The sequence below is a fragment of the Anser anser genome (genome assembly GCF_964211835.1).
Source record: "Anser anser genome assembly, chromosome: 4".
Lineage (NCBI taxonomy): Eukaryota > Metazoa > Chordata > Aves > Anseriformes > Anatidae > Anser > Anser anser.
In genome coordinates, this window is record NC_139724.1 from 77,093,875 (window position 1) to 77,108,798 (window position 14,924).

A 14,924-nucleotide genomic window follows, 5' to 3' on the forward strand; every position below is an offset into this window, starting at 1 on the left:
CCGACGTTCGCGAGAGGCACGTCGTCCTCTCCCCGTGGACGGGTGTGCGAGGGGAGAAGGAGGAGGCCGCCGTGCCCGGCTCGGATGTGTCGGCGTCTGCGCCGCCCCCCAAACCTCCGAGGTGGTTCGCGGCCGCCGGCGGCAGAGGGGACGGCGAGGAGGAGGCGTGCGACCCGGAGGCGAGGCGGCAGGGCGGCGACGAGCGGCGGGAAGGCGTGGAGGGTCTGAAGGGGGACGTGGAGCCGACGAGGAGATGCCCGAGCGGCGAGACGGCCGTCCCAGCTCCTCCCAGCCCAGCTGCGCCCGGAGCCGCCACCACCGAAGCTGCGCCTGAGATCCCGGCCTCTGGGGGTGCCGAGGGCGCTGCCACAGACTCAGAGCCTGACGCGGGGGCAAAAGCTGCGGAGCTGGCCGAAGGGGACACCCCTCTGGGGACAGACCCGTCGGAGATGAGTGGGGAGGATGCGGCCGAGAAGTTTGAGACTTGCCCGTCGAAGCTCTCCCTGGAGAGCTGGAGCCGGCCAGCTTTGCCCCCTCTATCCCCGGGGCCGGCAGGCGGTGCTGAGGTGGAGACGGCCGCGGAGCAGGAGCGACTCCCCGAGGAGCTGAGTGTTTCAGGACTAACCCCGTCTTCCAGGCTAGACTCGGGCCAGCCTGAAGCCTTCTGGACGGCTGTGGAAGAGCAGGAGGCAGCGGGCTGTCCCCAAAGGTTAGCGCGTGGGCACAGCCCGCCCCGGCCGGAGCCGGCGTGGGGGCACGGTGCGGGGCGGCGCGGGCAGGCTCAGGGCCGGCCATCCGCTGGCGAGCCCGAGGGGCCGCGGCGCCGGTGCTCGGCCGACGGCAAGATAGACTTCAAGAAGGCTGATTTCTGGAAGCCAGAAGCGGAGGAGAGGAGCGAGTGGGATGCTTCGGTCCCGGGCAATCCCTTCATTCCGGCAGTCAGCCCCATGGCCCCGAGCAACCCCTTTGCAGAGAAGCCACCAGACAGCCTCCCCGTGCGAGCCGTGCCGCCCGAAAGGCTCGCTCAGGGCTTCGGGTTCCCCCAGCTCCCCGAGGAAGCCCTTCAGCAAGGCTTCCAGCCCTCTAACCTCCCCAGGGAGCCGCTAGGCAAGCCTCCTTCCCTGCATGCCAGCCAGCCCTTGGCCTTCTCCACCCCTTTCCTCGTGGCTGCGACTAACCCCGAGCGGTTTGAGTTCCCCTCCCCTGTCGCGTGCCCCGCCAGCGGCGGGGTCCCCGCCGCCACCAGCCGCGCAGCAGCAGCCCAGCCCTGCCCTTTGCTGCAGTCCGGCGACACGCAAGCTTCAGCGCTCGTGGTTTTGCCCAGGGAGACACAGCCAGCTGAGAAGCCCTTTTGCCAGCAGACGACCAGGTGAGCACTCCGGGGGAGGCGAAGGGCGTGTATCTGGTAGAGGCGTAACCCCGTCTCCCTTCTGCTCCTGTCGGGGACCCCAGCTCGGTGTCGGCAGCTCCCGGCTGTGCTGACGCCGCGGAGGTGCCCTCCGTCTCCTTCCCCTCCTGATCGGTACCTGTGGTCCTCGAGAGCCCTGCCTGGGCAGCCCGAGCCCTCGGCTCTCTTGGATCTCGGTGGGGAGCGGCCGCTGGTGTCCCCTCTTTGCTCTAATCCGGGGCAAAAGGTTTGACACGTCCGAGACCTGCCCCAGCTGAGAATGCAGCCACAAATTGCATCCCGCATTTCGCTCGGTGCTGATTTTGGCTCCATCATCTTCCCCCTGCTTGCAAACCGGGCGCCTTTCCCGTGGCTGCCAGGAGAGCTTCCAGCTGTTAGAGCTCTCGTGAGCTCCTTCACGGCATGTGCACAGCTATTGCCCCTTCCATTAATGCAGCTTTGGTTTCTTTCCTTTTAAAGCAACCTCCGGGTACTAAAAACTTCTCTCCATAGCCAAAATAAAAGTTAGTTTCACCGGGGCGGTGGCAAAACGCCATCTCCTGCCCCCTTCTGCCAAGGTGCCCAGCGGTAAGGAACCAAGCAGGGCTTAGCCGTGGGGTGCTGGGAGGCGGGTACCGTGGCGGAGGAAAGAAAGCTCTCTTCCTCCTCCCAGGCCTTGTGCTGGTGGAAACGCTGTGAAGTGGAGAAAGGTGCTGGGTTTAGGGCATGGAGTCTTTGCTCTGTGTCCTTCTATATTTCTTCTGGCTTCCCCGGTAGCCCTTCCTGTGGTGGCAGCCCTTCCTCGGGTCCTTCTGGGCAGGAGAAGGTTGTCCCAGGCTCCGGCTGCCCAGAGCACCAAGGGTCAGGTCCCCTGCATTTGGAAACTCCTACGGTTTACACAGGGGCCTGGTTCTCCTAGCAGCGATTTGAACAGCCTGCAACAGAAGGCAAATGGAGCTTTGTGGGGGTGCTGAAATGATAAAATCCCTTCTGGCCCGAGAATAACGTGGGTAATGTTCCTGGGGAGAGAGAGGACAGGAGGATGGGGGTGGTAGAAATTACCTGAGCTGCAGTCCTCCTGCACAAGGATCCCTCCTTGGCGTGAGGCTGGTGTGCAGAACGATGCTGGGAGCACAGACCAGCAAGAGACGGGTCTGTTCAGTGATTTTTTTTTTCTTTATCGAGGCCAGGTCTTTAAATACTTGTTAATTGGATTACTCTATCAGATCACCTTGTTCAAAACGTGCAGGCAGCAGGTGTCCGGAGTTGTGTTAACGTTTCATGGAAAGAGAAGTGTCCTGCCATCCCCAAGGCTGAACTCGGGCAGGGAGAGAGAGAAGTGCAGGGGCAGGACCTCTTTGTCCACAGCGTGTGCTCACAGACACCTTTGGGCACCCCGTGCAGCCACTCGAGGCCTGACCGGCTCGTGGGAAGGAAGGGGGCTTGGGTCTCATCGTGTCGGTGCTGGCTTCTGTCACCTTACGTGTCTCAGAAGTCCTTGGGCATCTCAGATCTTGGTTCCTCTGCCTGTGAAGGCAGGGATGGCTTGGATTTTTGGTGTTACGGTTCAAGGACCTCAGGAGAGTTACCAGGGTCTCTGGGGGAGGCTCTGAGTGCATTACAGGGCTGGGGAGACGTGACTCGCTCTTATGGGGGAGAGGTGAGGTCCCCGTGGTGGCACCTGCCTTTCCCAGAAGCATCTATGAGCACAGTCGAGGTGTACAAAAGAGGTGGAAGGACAAAGGCAAAGCTTCAAACCTAGCGCAGGCGGAAGGGCTCAGCTGGGACACGGCCTCTTCTTCCACCAGCGAGAGGATGCAGCGGTGCGTGGTGTGGACGCTTGGGTCTGGTGTGATGGGGGTGATGTCTCCCTCCTGGTGGCCGGAGCGGCTCTCCGCTGGTCATCTCGTGAAGGCGGCGGGTAGACGCGTGCGTCTGCGAGTGGCAGCGTCCTGCCTGGTCCCGCTGCGGTTCTGCCTCCTCTCAACGGCTTCTTGGGGGCCAGCCTTGAAGACACAGCTGGGGAACGGGGAGGCCAGAAGAGCACGTGCTCTCCCCAGCCCTCGTGCAGCACGGGAGGGCTCTTGCCACGAATCCGGAGCAGCTGAGGTAAGGCAGGTGCTTGGAACAGCAGCAGCAGCGCTGGGGTGTGCAGAGGCTTCCCCTCTTGGCCCTCTGGGGAAGGGCAGCAGGGTGCCTTCGCTGCCGGGAAGGTGGCTGTGGTCACGTCCCCTGGTGCAGGTGGGACCTGAAGGCCAGCCCGTGGTGACGGGGGGGTTCCCCTACCTCGGAGGAGCCCGGCGGCTCCTTACCGGTCGGGGGACGTGTGAGCGTGGCAAGTGACGGCTCTTGCAGGTGGCAGGACTGGGAATGTCACTGGTGCTGAGGTCGTTCTGCCACCCGCGCAGCAGAATCGTCTTAAAAGGAGGCTTCAGGTTCACTCACGTCCCACTCTTGGTGATCCGAGTGCAATTCCCGTGGAGCACTTGGTGCTCGGAGGGCGGTTTGCCACATCCACGTGTAGATTCAGGAGAAGAGTTGCTTCTCCCGAGTTGTTTTTTCTATCCCTTTCCTTCGGTAACCCCTCTCTGCAGGGAGGTCTGGCCCTCGGGTGCGGTGTGCTGCAGGCACAGCAAGGAGAGTCAGACCGCTTTCCTTGGATTTGTCCTTTGTTGCCTCGTTCTCTGTGAGGAGCATTTTAATGGGAAGATAAAGGACTTAATTCCTAAGCTGCTGCAGGGAAATCCCCCCCAGACTTCGACCGCACTCAGCAGCGACCTTGGGAGCAGCGCTGGAAGCCGTGCCGCGACCCGGCGAGGCTTGCTCGGGAGCAGGGAGAGGGGCCAGGGTCGCGCTGCCTTCATCTTGAGGTGTTTCATCTCAAAGGCGTTAATTTTCATCTTATTCACGGTCACCTGGAGACACAGCGGTGGATTCGCAGACGGAAACGGGTCCCATGTCTCAGCAGACCCAGCGGGACTTTGGACGGGGCTGTGAAACGACCTGGGTGCTGCTGGCGGTGCCCTGGTACCCGGCCCTGTGGATCAGGCTTCTCCTGCTGCCAGGAGAAGGGATAATGATTTATTTATTTATTTATTTTTAGTGTTTTCCAGCTCTGCAGACGTTCGTGTGTTCCCACTGGCAACAGGAGCGAGAGCTGCTCCAGATCAGCCCTGCAGTGGGAAACGTCCCCCTGCTACCGAAGCGCATCCCGGTTATCCCGCTGCCATCCCAGGGCTGGTGCTGGTTTTCTTTTTGCCGAGTGGCCTTCGGGTTTGGCGCAGGAGAAAAATGCCTTTGGGTGTTTGAAATGGTTCAAGTGTCTGACTGCCGGCAGGCTTTTTGTTACAGGCGCGTCTCCTGCTTCTGCAGCCCTGCTCCGTGGTTCAAGCAAGCAAAATCATTACTTTTGTTTTGTTTTGTTTTTTTAAAAAGGACTTTTTTTTTTTTTTAAAAAAAGGACATCTTTCAGGATTTGTTCACGGCCTCTGGTCCGCTCTGGTTCATCCTCACCCATCTTATGTAGCAAGAAAAGGATGCAGCCAGCTGCTGGGAGGCATGGTGGTGCTTGCAGTTTGGGTGAAAGGAGTTAAGGCAGGGCACCGAGTGCTCGAGGCTGGCGTACAGAACGGTGATTTCCCCAGCCCTGACGTTTCGGTGGGCTCCCACCCAGGTTTGTAGGAGCCCCCTCCGTCTTTCCAAGCTGTGTGGGACCTGTCCGTGCAGCTGGACAGCTCTGACAAGGGGCGTTAATGGCTTGTCGGAGCCGGGCGGTGTCAGCGCCGCTGTCCTCTCCTAGAAAATGGGAGACAGGAGGCGGCGGCGTGGTTGGAGAGCACGTTAGGTACGAAGAGAACTTCTCCCTGTCGGCACGATGGGGACATCGCGTGGCACGTCCTGATCCGCCACCGCTGACAAGGCACAAGGACGCCAGCCCTGAGGATTTGGGGCAGACGCCTGATGTGATGCCACCTCCGTCCCAGCCTCACCTGCCAGCTCTGACCCGCAGCGGGGCTGAAAGCCGCCTGCTCCGCTTTGGAAGCTGAAATCAAGCACAGCCAGGCACTCACAGCACAAGAGAGGCGTCTGTCAGCCTGGCTGGCAGCTCGCACGGTAACTGTGGGTGTTCTTCTGCCTCCCACACCTCGTCCCGCCGACGCCTGAGGTCCCTGTTTGTGAAGACAGGCTGTGCTTTGCCTGCCTCGCTCGAGAGCTGAGGCCCTGTGAACACAACATCCCCCTTCCCCTGCAGAACTGTTCGGATTATAACCCTTCGTAGGGTGCCTGCCGCTCCTGAGGAGCGCAGAGGCTTCCTGGAGGTCCTGGGTAGGTTTTAAGATCTTTTTAAAGATCTTTCCATCCCAAGTACATTGCACGGGTCTGTCTGTTCCTTGCAGGAAGGTGCTGTCAGGTCACTTCTCTTTCCATCGTGCTGAAATGCAACGCACTTCATTCAGTCTTCTGGGTGAAGAGTGAGGCAAAAATGAAAGAAAACGTAGTTTTTCTGGAGCTGACATAGGAGGTGCATTCAGACCCACTCTCCTTGCCCTCCCTCGTGGCCAGTGGAAGGGGGCAAACTTTGTGGTGTGGCCTGGCTGTTGGGCTGGGACAGGGCAGGACCTGACGCACTGTGGTTCAGGATGATGCTGACACATTCAGTAGTGACTCCAGGCACTCGTCTGGGGGCTCCTGGGTGACCAAAAGCCCACCCGGGCAGCGTAGCAGCCCCTGGTTATGTGGGACCTGGGTTAAGCTTCCCCCGGCTGGGCCAACGCCTGGCCGCCAGGAGTTTCACCCTGGGGCTCCTCGTCTGTGCAGGTCCCATCTCGGGCTGGAAACAGCGCTGGAGAGTGCTGTGGGCTCTGCAGGGCGCTGGCTCTTCTCTCCTCGGAGCAGGTGAGCTTTGAGCAATGCATACGTAGATGATTTAGCTGCGTGGAGGTGACCAAATTTGCCAAGTGGGTCCCGTCCTCCTTAAAACCCCTAGGGCCAGCCAGCGGCGTCGCTCCCCAGCTTGTCAGGATGCTAAATTCCCGACCTCCTTGTTCCCCTCAGCCCCCACCCGGTGAAGCCCATCAGCGCCGCGGTGCAGGAGGCCCCTGGCGAGAAGAAGCAGCAGCAGCAGCAGCACAAGTCCGGCCTGACGGCGGCTCTGAGCAACGGCCTGGAGAAGCTGAAGACGGTCACCACGGGCAGCATCCAGCCCCTGGCGCCGTCGTCGCAGCCGGAGAAAGCGGACTCAAAGAAGTTGAAGGTAGGAACCGGTTGTGAAGATCCGAGCCGCGTCGCCACCCGCTTTGCTCGTGGTGTTGTGTAGTTCTCCCGTCGGCTTTGCTCTCTGGGTTTTTGTTGTACCGTACGTGAGCAAATCCTGGTTATCTGCAAGCTGTGGAAGGTGGAGGATGGCCTGGCAGCTGCCCGACCGAGGGCATGAAGGTTTTTTTTTTCTCCCGGCAGAGGGAGGATGCTTCCTGGAGCCTCGTTCAGATGCTGCTTGCCTGGCTGTGTTTCAGGCGGTGGTGTGTTGGGGCAGGCGAAATCTGTATCTCCCGGGGGTGCCTTCCCTTCCCCTTTGTCTGCTGCTGCTCCGTTTGCCTCCCCAGCTCAGCGAGTAAAATGCTGCTGCGGGGCTTCACGTGGGTGGAAAGAGACGTGCATCCCCGCCGTACCCAGAAAGCCCTTTGTGGTGCCGTGGGGAGTGCACGCTGTGAGCTGCGAGCATCTCAGCTCCTCTGGGATGAGCTCTGGCTGGCTCCCGCTCCCCTGCGCTGCTTCTGCTGAGAGATCCGACCGCCCGAGGGCTTTCATCCCATGGGAGCTCCTGAGGGCACTTTCAGCCCTTAATTCTCTTCTCGGGCCGTCGCCCAGGCCTGCTGCTGGGGGACTGGGGAAGGAGGAGGAAGCCCCAGAGCAGCTAATGCCAGGTCTCATTTTGCCGGGCTGATGGGCTCCGTTGCGCCCATGCCTTTTAGCTTTTAGCTGTTTGGGAGGTGCATCCAGGCTGTACGGGCCTGCATGCCCAGGCGGTCGTTCCACCTCCTGTGGTTTTTTTTTTTTTGCACAACCGATGGGATGTGGGCGAGCCGCTCTGTGAGGGTGAGACGTGGCCGCTGCAGGATGTCCCACGCTCATCAGGTCGGATTTGGAAACGAGACAGTCGCAGGAAAAACTAACTGCTTTGGGTGCTGCTAGACCTTGCAAACGCTACAGGGGGCGGTGGTTTTGACTCGCTGAATGTCCCTCTTGGTTTCTGCCGCAGGATCCCGCCGTGCTGGACCAGTCCGCCAAGTATTACCACCTGACCCACGACGAACTCATCCAGCTCCTGCTGCAGAGGGAGAAGGAGCTGAGCAAGAAGGAGGAGCACATCCAGGAACTGGAGAATTACATTGACCAGCTGCTGGTGCGCATCATGGAGCAGTCCCCCACGCTCCTCCAGATCCCGCTGGGGGAAGCCAAGACCAAGTAACCTCCTTGCGGAGCCCGGCAGCACTTGCCTAGGGCACTTCTCCAATAACCGCGCTGCAAACACCCCTGCACTCCCCCCCCCCTCCTCTTGCAAGAGGGCTCCAGTGGCTTCTGTTCGCAGAGTTTAGCAGGAAAGGTGGTCTGCGCCTCCCCAGCCCCAGCTTCACCCAGCTCCTGGGAACTATAGGGTGGGAGGCTGTCCTCCGCCCTGTGGGGAGGAGCAGAGCCCTCCGCGGGAGGTAGATGCCTCCTGAGGTTCCCGTCCAAGTGGCACCTTCTCAGGCACTCATCCTGCCGACGCTTTAAGTGGTCCACGGACATCCTGAGCGCTGGAAACCGGCCACCTCGCCCTCGTCTTCGTCGTGCTGCTGCTGCTCTCCTCCCTGCAGTCTTCCGCGGTCTCTTCTCTGAACTGGCGTGCTCTGGCCGATGGGCAGTGTTAAACTGGTTGGCGAAATTGGGGGATGCTTAAACTGGGTGAGGGTCTACCAGCATGTCACTGTCCCCTGAGCGTGCTCAGCAGGGCAGCTAGGGCAAGGGGCCGCTGTCGGATGCTGTTGTGCACCATCGGTGCTGGGGGAGAGCTCCTCGCACACCGCCCGGCCCTCCGCTCGTGCGTACAAACCACAGGCGAAATTTCGGATCAGTATTAACCCCCCCTCCCCAGTCCTGTGTCTGCAGGAATTGCTTTCCACCGGCTGCCCCCCGCCGTCGACTTCGCGTTGTCGTTCTCAACGCAACAGGAAAATGCCATGGGGACCGAAGCCAGCGTGCAAAGGCTGCCTGGCTGCCCTGCCACCTCTATGCATGACATCCCCGCGGGTCAGGCAGCCGCCCGCCACACACGAGCACATGCTGTGACAGCCAGCGACCCGCTAACCAGCGCAGATCACCTTCGAGCCAGTATTAGTCCCAAAGCAGCTAGAGTTATATCCCATCTACGCGCCCGTGTCAGGTCTCGGGCGGCTTGGGCCCACCCTTAGACGTCCTAGGCCAGCTCTCTCGGGAGCTGAATGCTTCTTGCTAACTTGGAGTGACCGTGTAAAGGCTCCCCGAACGCTCAGTGTAGTAGCTGTAGGTGGTGAGAGTCTGAGGCTGGCGAGCAACGCTCCTGGCCGCCCTGGAGTACGGCGCAGCTTTTGGTTTGGAGATGCTGGGGAAGGGCACGGAAGAGGTGTCGCTCCCTCTCTTCTCGTGCCGGTGTTTTGGCTACGAGGTGCCCGTGCAGGCGGAGGATCAGCGCGTGTGGGACTTGAGCTGTCTCAACGTGCAGGGCATCTTTTCTGTAGATCTTAAAAAGTTCCTGGATTTTTTTAAACTTCATACTCTTTTTTTTTTTTTTTCCCTTACTTGTTTCCATGTGTACCAGGACTGAAAAATTGTGCCTTTCGCAAAAGAACAATGGCAGTTTCCTACAAAAAAAAAAAAGGCTCTGAAATCCGATTTCCAGCTCAGTGTAACGTGGCTTGGCCAGCTTTTGCCTGCTAATTCGAACTAGGTGAGTTTATTTCTAAAAGCAATCAGCGGAGCCTTCCCGTCCCTGTGGGCTGTTTGCTTTGGTCTTTGGCAGCCAGGCTGCGTGGACAGCTCTGTGACAGGGGAGATGCAGATACTAAGGGATGATGCTGAGCGTAGGGCATGGCAGATATGACAAGACAAAATTCAGCTGCGTGAAGACAGGATTGGGTCGCGCTTGCAGCCTGAGGCTGTTGGAAGTAGGAGGTATCGGCTTAAAAGGGGATTTGGCATTGCTGTCGGTGACAGTATTTGTCCATATCTAGCTTGCACACCACCGTAATAAAAGGATTTGTGAGCCTGGACCTGCCCTTGTCCCTAACAGGGAGGTAATCTGGGGTTTTGCAGCTCTCTACCTGCATCTTTCTGTTCCTCCGTGTGTCTCAGATGCGGGGACTCGCATTTCTGGTGTAAGACGTGAGGGTCTGAGGGAAGATGTTTCACTCTCTATATAGAGAGAGAGAAAAAAGAAACTTCTCTCTGCCTATATAATCAAAATCTCCCATGGTCTGGGAGCAGGGTTCCCTTTCTGGGTGCCCGTGTCCTGTAGGAAAGCCTTCCCTTTCACCTGGAACCGGGCAGGGAGTTGCGGACAGCTGGAACGACGTCAGGAGAGCTGCGCAGCGAGGGGAGGAGGGCAGGGAGAAGGGGCAGGGATGCCAAGCAGTAAAAGCTCACGTCAAAATGTCAAAGGGACGTTATTAGGGGACAGAAAATTACACAGGGCAGAAGTCCTGCAGCGTCCACGCTGGCTCTGCTGCTTCCTTGGACTTCTCCCCGCCGCAGGTGCTCCCCACACACAAGTGCCGATGTTTTTAAGGAGCTTGCCGCGCCTCCTCCCTGCCTATCTCCTCCTCTTCACCGCGTCTGACCGCCTCCGTGCGCCCCTCTCTGCCTCGGTCAGCTCTGCCTTTTCTCCCGAAGCCCCGCTGTTTTGCACTTTAGATCTTCAAGCCGATCTCAGAGCTACGGGGCACCGTCTCAGGTGCGCGGCCTCTGCAGCAACACGTGCTTCCTTCTGCCGCCCGCCCGCTGCGCGCCGCGTGCTTGTGTTTAGGAGGCATCTGGAAGGTGCTCGTCTTCTGTTTCTCCACCCCACCATCCCGAGAACGTTCCCTCCCTGCAGTTTTCGTTCTCTGCATAAGAGCAAGCAAGCTTGACTACACCAGGGGCCGACACTAAAGGCAGAGTCTGTGTAACTTCGTCGCTACAACCTCGAAGTAAAACCTCCAAGTCACCCGAGGGACTGGTTGTGGGGACCTCGATGTTTCCTCTTAGATGGGGGGGTGAGAGAAGTAACTGGCGGAGATGTTCTCAGGTTGCTCACGTCCCAGATCCGTATTCAGGGGTTATCTGAAAACAGGGAGGCGAGCAGTGCTGCTCGGCGTGCAGGATGACGCCCGGGGCTCTGTGGCTTTTTGCTGAAAGGAGCAGACAAAAGGACTTTAACGAAGTCGCCTGGGCCAGCCGCAGCGTTTCGCTGGTGCGGTTTCAACCACAGCCGTAGCAATAACTCCGTATTTTGCCTTTTGCATCCTGGTCCGTCCTTTTTTCCCCACATTCAAGCTGTTTCACAGGTTTTCCGCAGGGTTTGCTCTCATCCGCTCTATTCTGTCGTCAGCCCACAGCTGGGCTTCTTGCTTTTAAAGAACTCTGGCCGAGTGATTAATTTTTGTGTTTGCTGCCCCTTCCGGCCCGGAGTTACGGGATGGAAGACCGGCTGAGGCATATCCTTAAACTGGAAGAAACCTGAAGGGACGTGGGTACCGAAGTGTCACGTAAAACCCAGCCTTACGCCTTGTCTGTGAAGAAACAGCCGCGCGCGTTTTGTGTGGGGTGGAGAAACATCCCAGAAACGGGAGAGAGAAGTGTTGGGGTTCGGGGAGTTGTTGATTTCCCTGTACTTTGCGTACGTGGGAAGCGGGTTCTGTGTGTTTCATGTTTTAATAGTTGCAACTAATGTTTATAAAGAGCTTGTTATTTACGTTTTAAGCACTTTAAAAAAAAAAAATAAAAGTTGTTCAAGCTGTTCCTAGATACTTCTGATTTATTGACAACAGCGTCTGTGCTGATAGCACTTGGACAGTGAGTGACATTTATCTGTTTATTTTCTGAAGGAGGAGGCTGGTGCCCAACTTCTCCGGCAGCTTTTCCACTCCGATGAGCATCATTAGCAGTCCCAAAGCACCCGCTGCCGCGCGTGGCTGGGAGGGGGTGTTGTTGCTGCAGGATTACCTTGAGTTCCTCTCCAAATATTGCCCCTGCGTGGCTTGATGGCTGCCCCCAGAGGGGTGTAAGCCCCCGTTACCTTCCTTCCGTGTGCTTTGCTGCTGTGTGTTGTGCTGAGAGACCGCAGGAGCTCGGCTCGGGCGGCCACGCTGCCCTGGGGGCTCGGATCTGCGGCTCCCTCGCTGCTGACTTGGCCAAAATGCTGCAGGAGCGCAGAGGTGGTTGCTGCGTTCCTGAGGATTTGTGGCAAAACGGCAGCTGAGGAGGGGAGGGAGACCCTAACAGCACGGTGCTGGAGGGAGAGAGAGCTCAGAAAGAGCTCGTGTTGCAGCACAGACACCGGAGTTCAGCCTCGGGGCGCTTGGAGAGGACACCCGGCTCTGTTTGTGCCACTGCTCATGGGAGCACACGGTTTTTACCTGCTCCTCCTGGGCACGAAGTGCTTGTTTCTCCCCTCTGTGCAGCAGACATTGGCTCGGCAGGGGGCTGATCTGCAGCCCAGACCTTTGCCTTCAGCTTCTGCGCCCTAATCCCAGGCACCTGTTTTACCTCTCAGCTGTTTTCCTTCTCCAAGGCCTGCTTTTTTCCTTCATTCATGCCCTTTCCTTTAAAAAAAAAAAAAAAAAGCCTCCATTAAGCTTCAGTAAATGACTTTGCTATAAGAGACAGAAGAGTTTCGTTAGCTCTAATCCTGGTTTGTTTTTCACCCAGCTGGACCGCGGGCCCAGCACCTGCCCCGGGGGGGATCATGTTAGCCCCGAGAGCCGGGATCGGCTGGGGGGAAATGTTCAGCACGCCGCCGAGCGGGATCAGGGCGCTGACCCGTGACCCTCTGAAAGCCTATCCTAAATAAAGGCAGCCCGAAATGACGGGGCTGGTCGGGCTGTCCGCCGGTGGCGCACGGGGTGGAGCAGAGCGGCAGTAATTAGAAGGCAGGATCGTCGGGAGTCTGTCGAGGAAGAAGAAAAAGGATTTTGAGACCTTAGTCCTGCTAAAGCTGACAGCATTGCTCTGAATCGCTCTGGCGGCTTGGAAGCTTCCACACGCTGACTCGGGACTAAGGCAAACGGTTCCTGTCCCTGCAGGAAGAACTGGCGGCGTTTGTTGATCGAAGCCTGAGTTCTGCAGCCCGCCGCAAGTTTTCTTCAAAATCTGGCTTTACAGATGGAAGCCGACAAGAAATGTTCCTGCGACTTTCTCCCAGAGCCAGCAGGCAGCCCGGCTCTGCACCCAGCTGTCACGGGCGGGGTGGCTGTCTGAGCCCCCCAAATCTCTCTTTTTGCTTTCCAGACAAGTTTGCTCAGTAGCCGAGGGCTTTGTCGTGTGTGCATGTCCCCCCGCCAGAACGGGAAGCAATGTCAATGTTGACTTAACAGTCCCTGATCTAGGGAAGCAAATCCTCCCCCCCCCCTCCTCCTTCCCCAAACCAGTGAAACGCGAGTTGTCAGTCTAAATGGATCTGGTTAGATTGATATCAGCCAAAGAATTGATATTCTTTCTGGTATTTAACCAAAAAAGTGATAGTCTTATGTCACTCCAAATGTGGTTTTAGATAAACAGATTCTCTCCCCTCTGTTGTTATAAAACATTTAGTGTGTCAACATTAGGGATTGTATCAATTATCTGGCTCTCGCCGCGATAGGAGGGAGGGGGATTTCCCTGGTATAGAGGCTGAGAGATTTGGGTTATAATCCATATTTATTGCGGAGCCCTAACGATTTTCCTGGGTTAACTTCTGTGAAATACAGAATAAAACCTTTAGAAAAAGAAGAGTTGTGTTATAAAATACCAGTCATAGCAACGGGATTTTTTTTTTCCCTTTTAAGACAATGTTAGGGCTCCAAGCAGTGTTAGACCCCGCCTAGAAGAAAGCAAACCCTAATTACACACCATTCTTTGGGATTAAGACTGATACCGCATCACGAGGAGTGGGTAAGAAAGGCAGCAGGGTCCTGTGGGGTCAAAAATGAGGTTTAAGCCACGCAAAACCCTGTCCTGGTCGCACAGCTGGGCCAGCAGGCAGCGAGTGCTCGCTGCAGCGGGGTTTAATTAGGGGAAGCAAACCATTAACTCTGAGGACAAGGTACAAGGGCAGCACTGGGTACGCAGCAGTAAGCAGAATTTGTTGTGGGACCAGGTCTTTGCTTATCATCTGTCCATTCCTGGGGGGGGGGGGGGTCACGTTTTTGTGCTTTCACACGGCTACGCAGAGAAAGGGCAAAAAGGGAGGCGATGTGGGAGGCGGGCAGCCTGCAGCTGCATCAGGCTTGTCGTGGGGGCAGGCTGGTGCAGAGCAGGGTGCCCAAAGAGGTTGTGGGGTCTCCTTCCCTGGAGATATTCAAAAGCTACTTGGACACAGGCCGGGGTACTGCTCTAGGGGACCCTGCGTGAGCAACGGGTTGGACCCAATGACCTCCAGAGGCCCCTTCCAACCTCAGCCAGTCTGGGGTTGTGTGAAGGAATGGGTTGGGTAGTATCTCTAATGAAAAAGGAACAAGAAATGAGAAAATGCCCTTTCTCTGTTCCAGTCTGATCCTTTCTCGTGCCGGTACAAAGGGTAGGTGCACTTTGGCGTGCTGTTTTGGGCTGCGTATCCCAGTTTCTGCTCCCACTGTGGATTAAGGCTCAGGTAAAGCCAGGTTCACCCCTTCCCTTGCCACGTAACCTGCGTGACACCACGGGACTCCCTCAAACAAACATGGCCAAGGGGCTGTGGGCACAAAGTGAGACCAGAGTGGTGATGAGACAGCACAGGGCCTCAGGGCCGGCACGAGCTTCAGCAGAGCCTCTGACGCACCGCGCGACCAGCTCTGATGGTTTATATGCTGTGGTAATGCCGTGAGGTATCGCCCTTGTGGCAGGCATGGTGCTGGGTCCCTTTTCTGCCCGGAGCTGCAAGAGAGATTTGAGATTCAGTGAAAGGGATCAGTGCCGAATTAGCCTAAAAAATGAAGAACGAAACTGGTTTTGCACGTGAAAAGAGAGCACCAAACGTCAGCAGCCACAACCACGAAACAGAGCAGCAGCATCCCCAGAGCAAAATGTTCTGCTGTTTTTTTTCCCTGTACAGCAAATAAATAAATAAATAAAATCAGGTATATGGTTTAATTTCTCTTTAGCTGGAAATTCTGGTTCTGACCTGCTCTATAATCTGCTGCTGCACCAAGCCTTCCTCTTATACCCTGACCGCATTCCTTGCTTCATCTGCATCTTCAGGGTCGTCACCGGCTCTCTGCTCTTCCTCGGAGAATTGATTCTAATCCTCTAAACAATTTCAGCGGCATTTGAAGGGCCGGGCATTTCTTATTCCACTAATCTAGAGAAG

General features: G+C 57.3%; 1 protein-coding gene across 2 annotated transcripts in view; it reads left to right on the forward strand.

Annotated features, from left to right (window-relative positions):
* The window catches only part of RAB11FIP5 (RAB11 family interacting protein 5), a 27,007-nt gene extending 15,602 nt beyond the window's left edge, over positions 1–11,405 (forward strand). For both annotated transcript variants that reach the window (XM_083834132.1, XM_083834139.1), the window contains exons 4-5: positions 6,443–6,641; positions 7,647–11,405. In XM_083834132.1, coding sequence (XP_083690258.1) covers positions 6,443–6,641; positions 7,647–7,856 — 409 coding nt within the window. In that variant the 3' untranslated portion in view covers positions 7,857–11,405. The remainder of the gene's footprint in view (positions 1–6,442; positions 6,642–7,646) is intronic.
* The last annotated feature ends 3,519 nt before the right edge of the window (positions 11,406–14,924 follow it).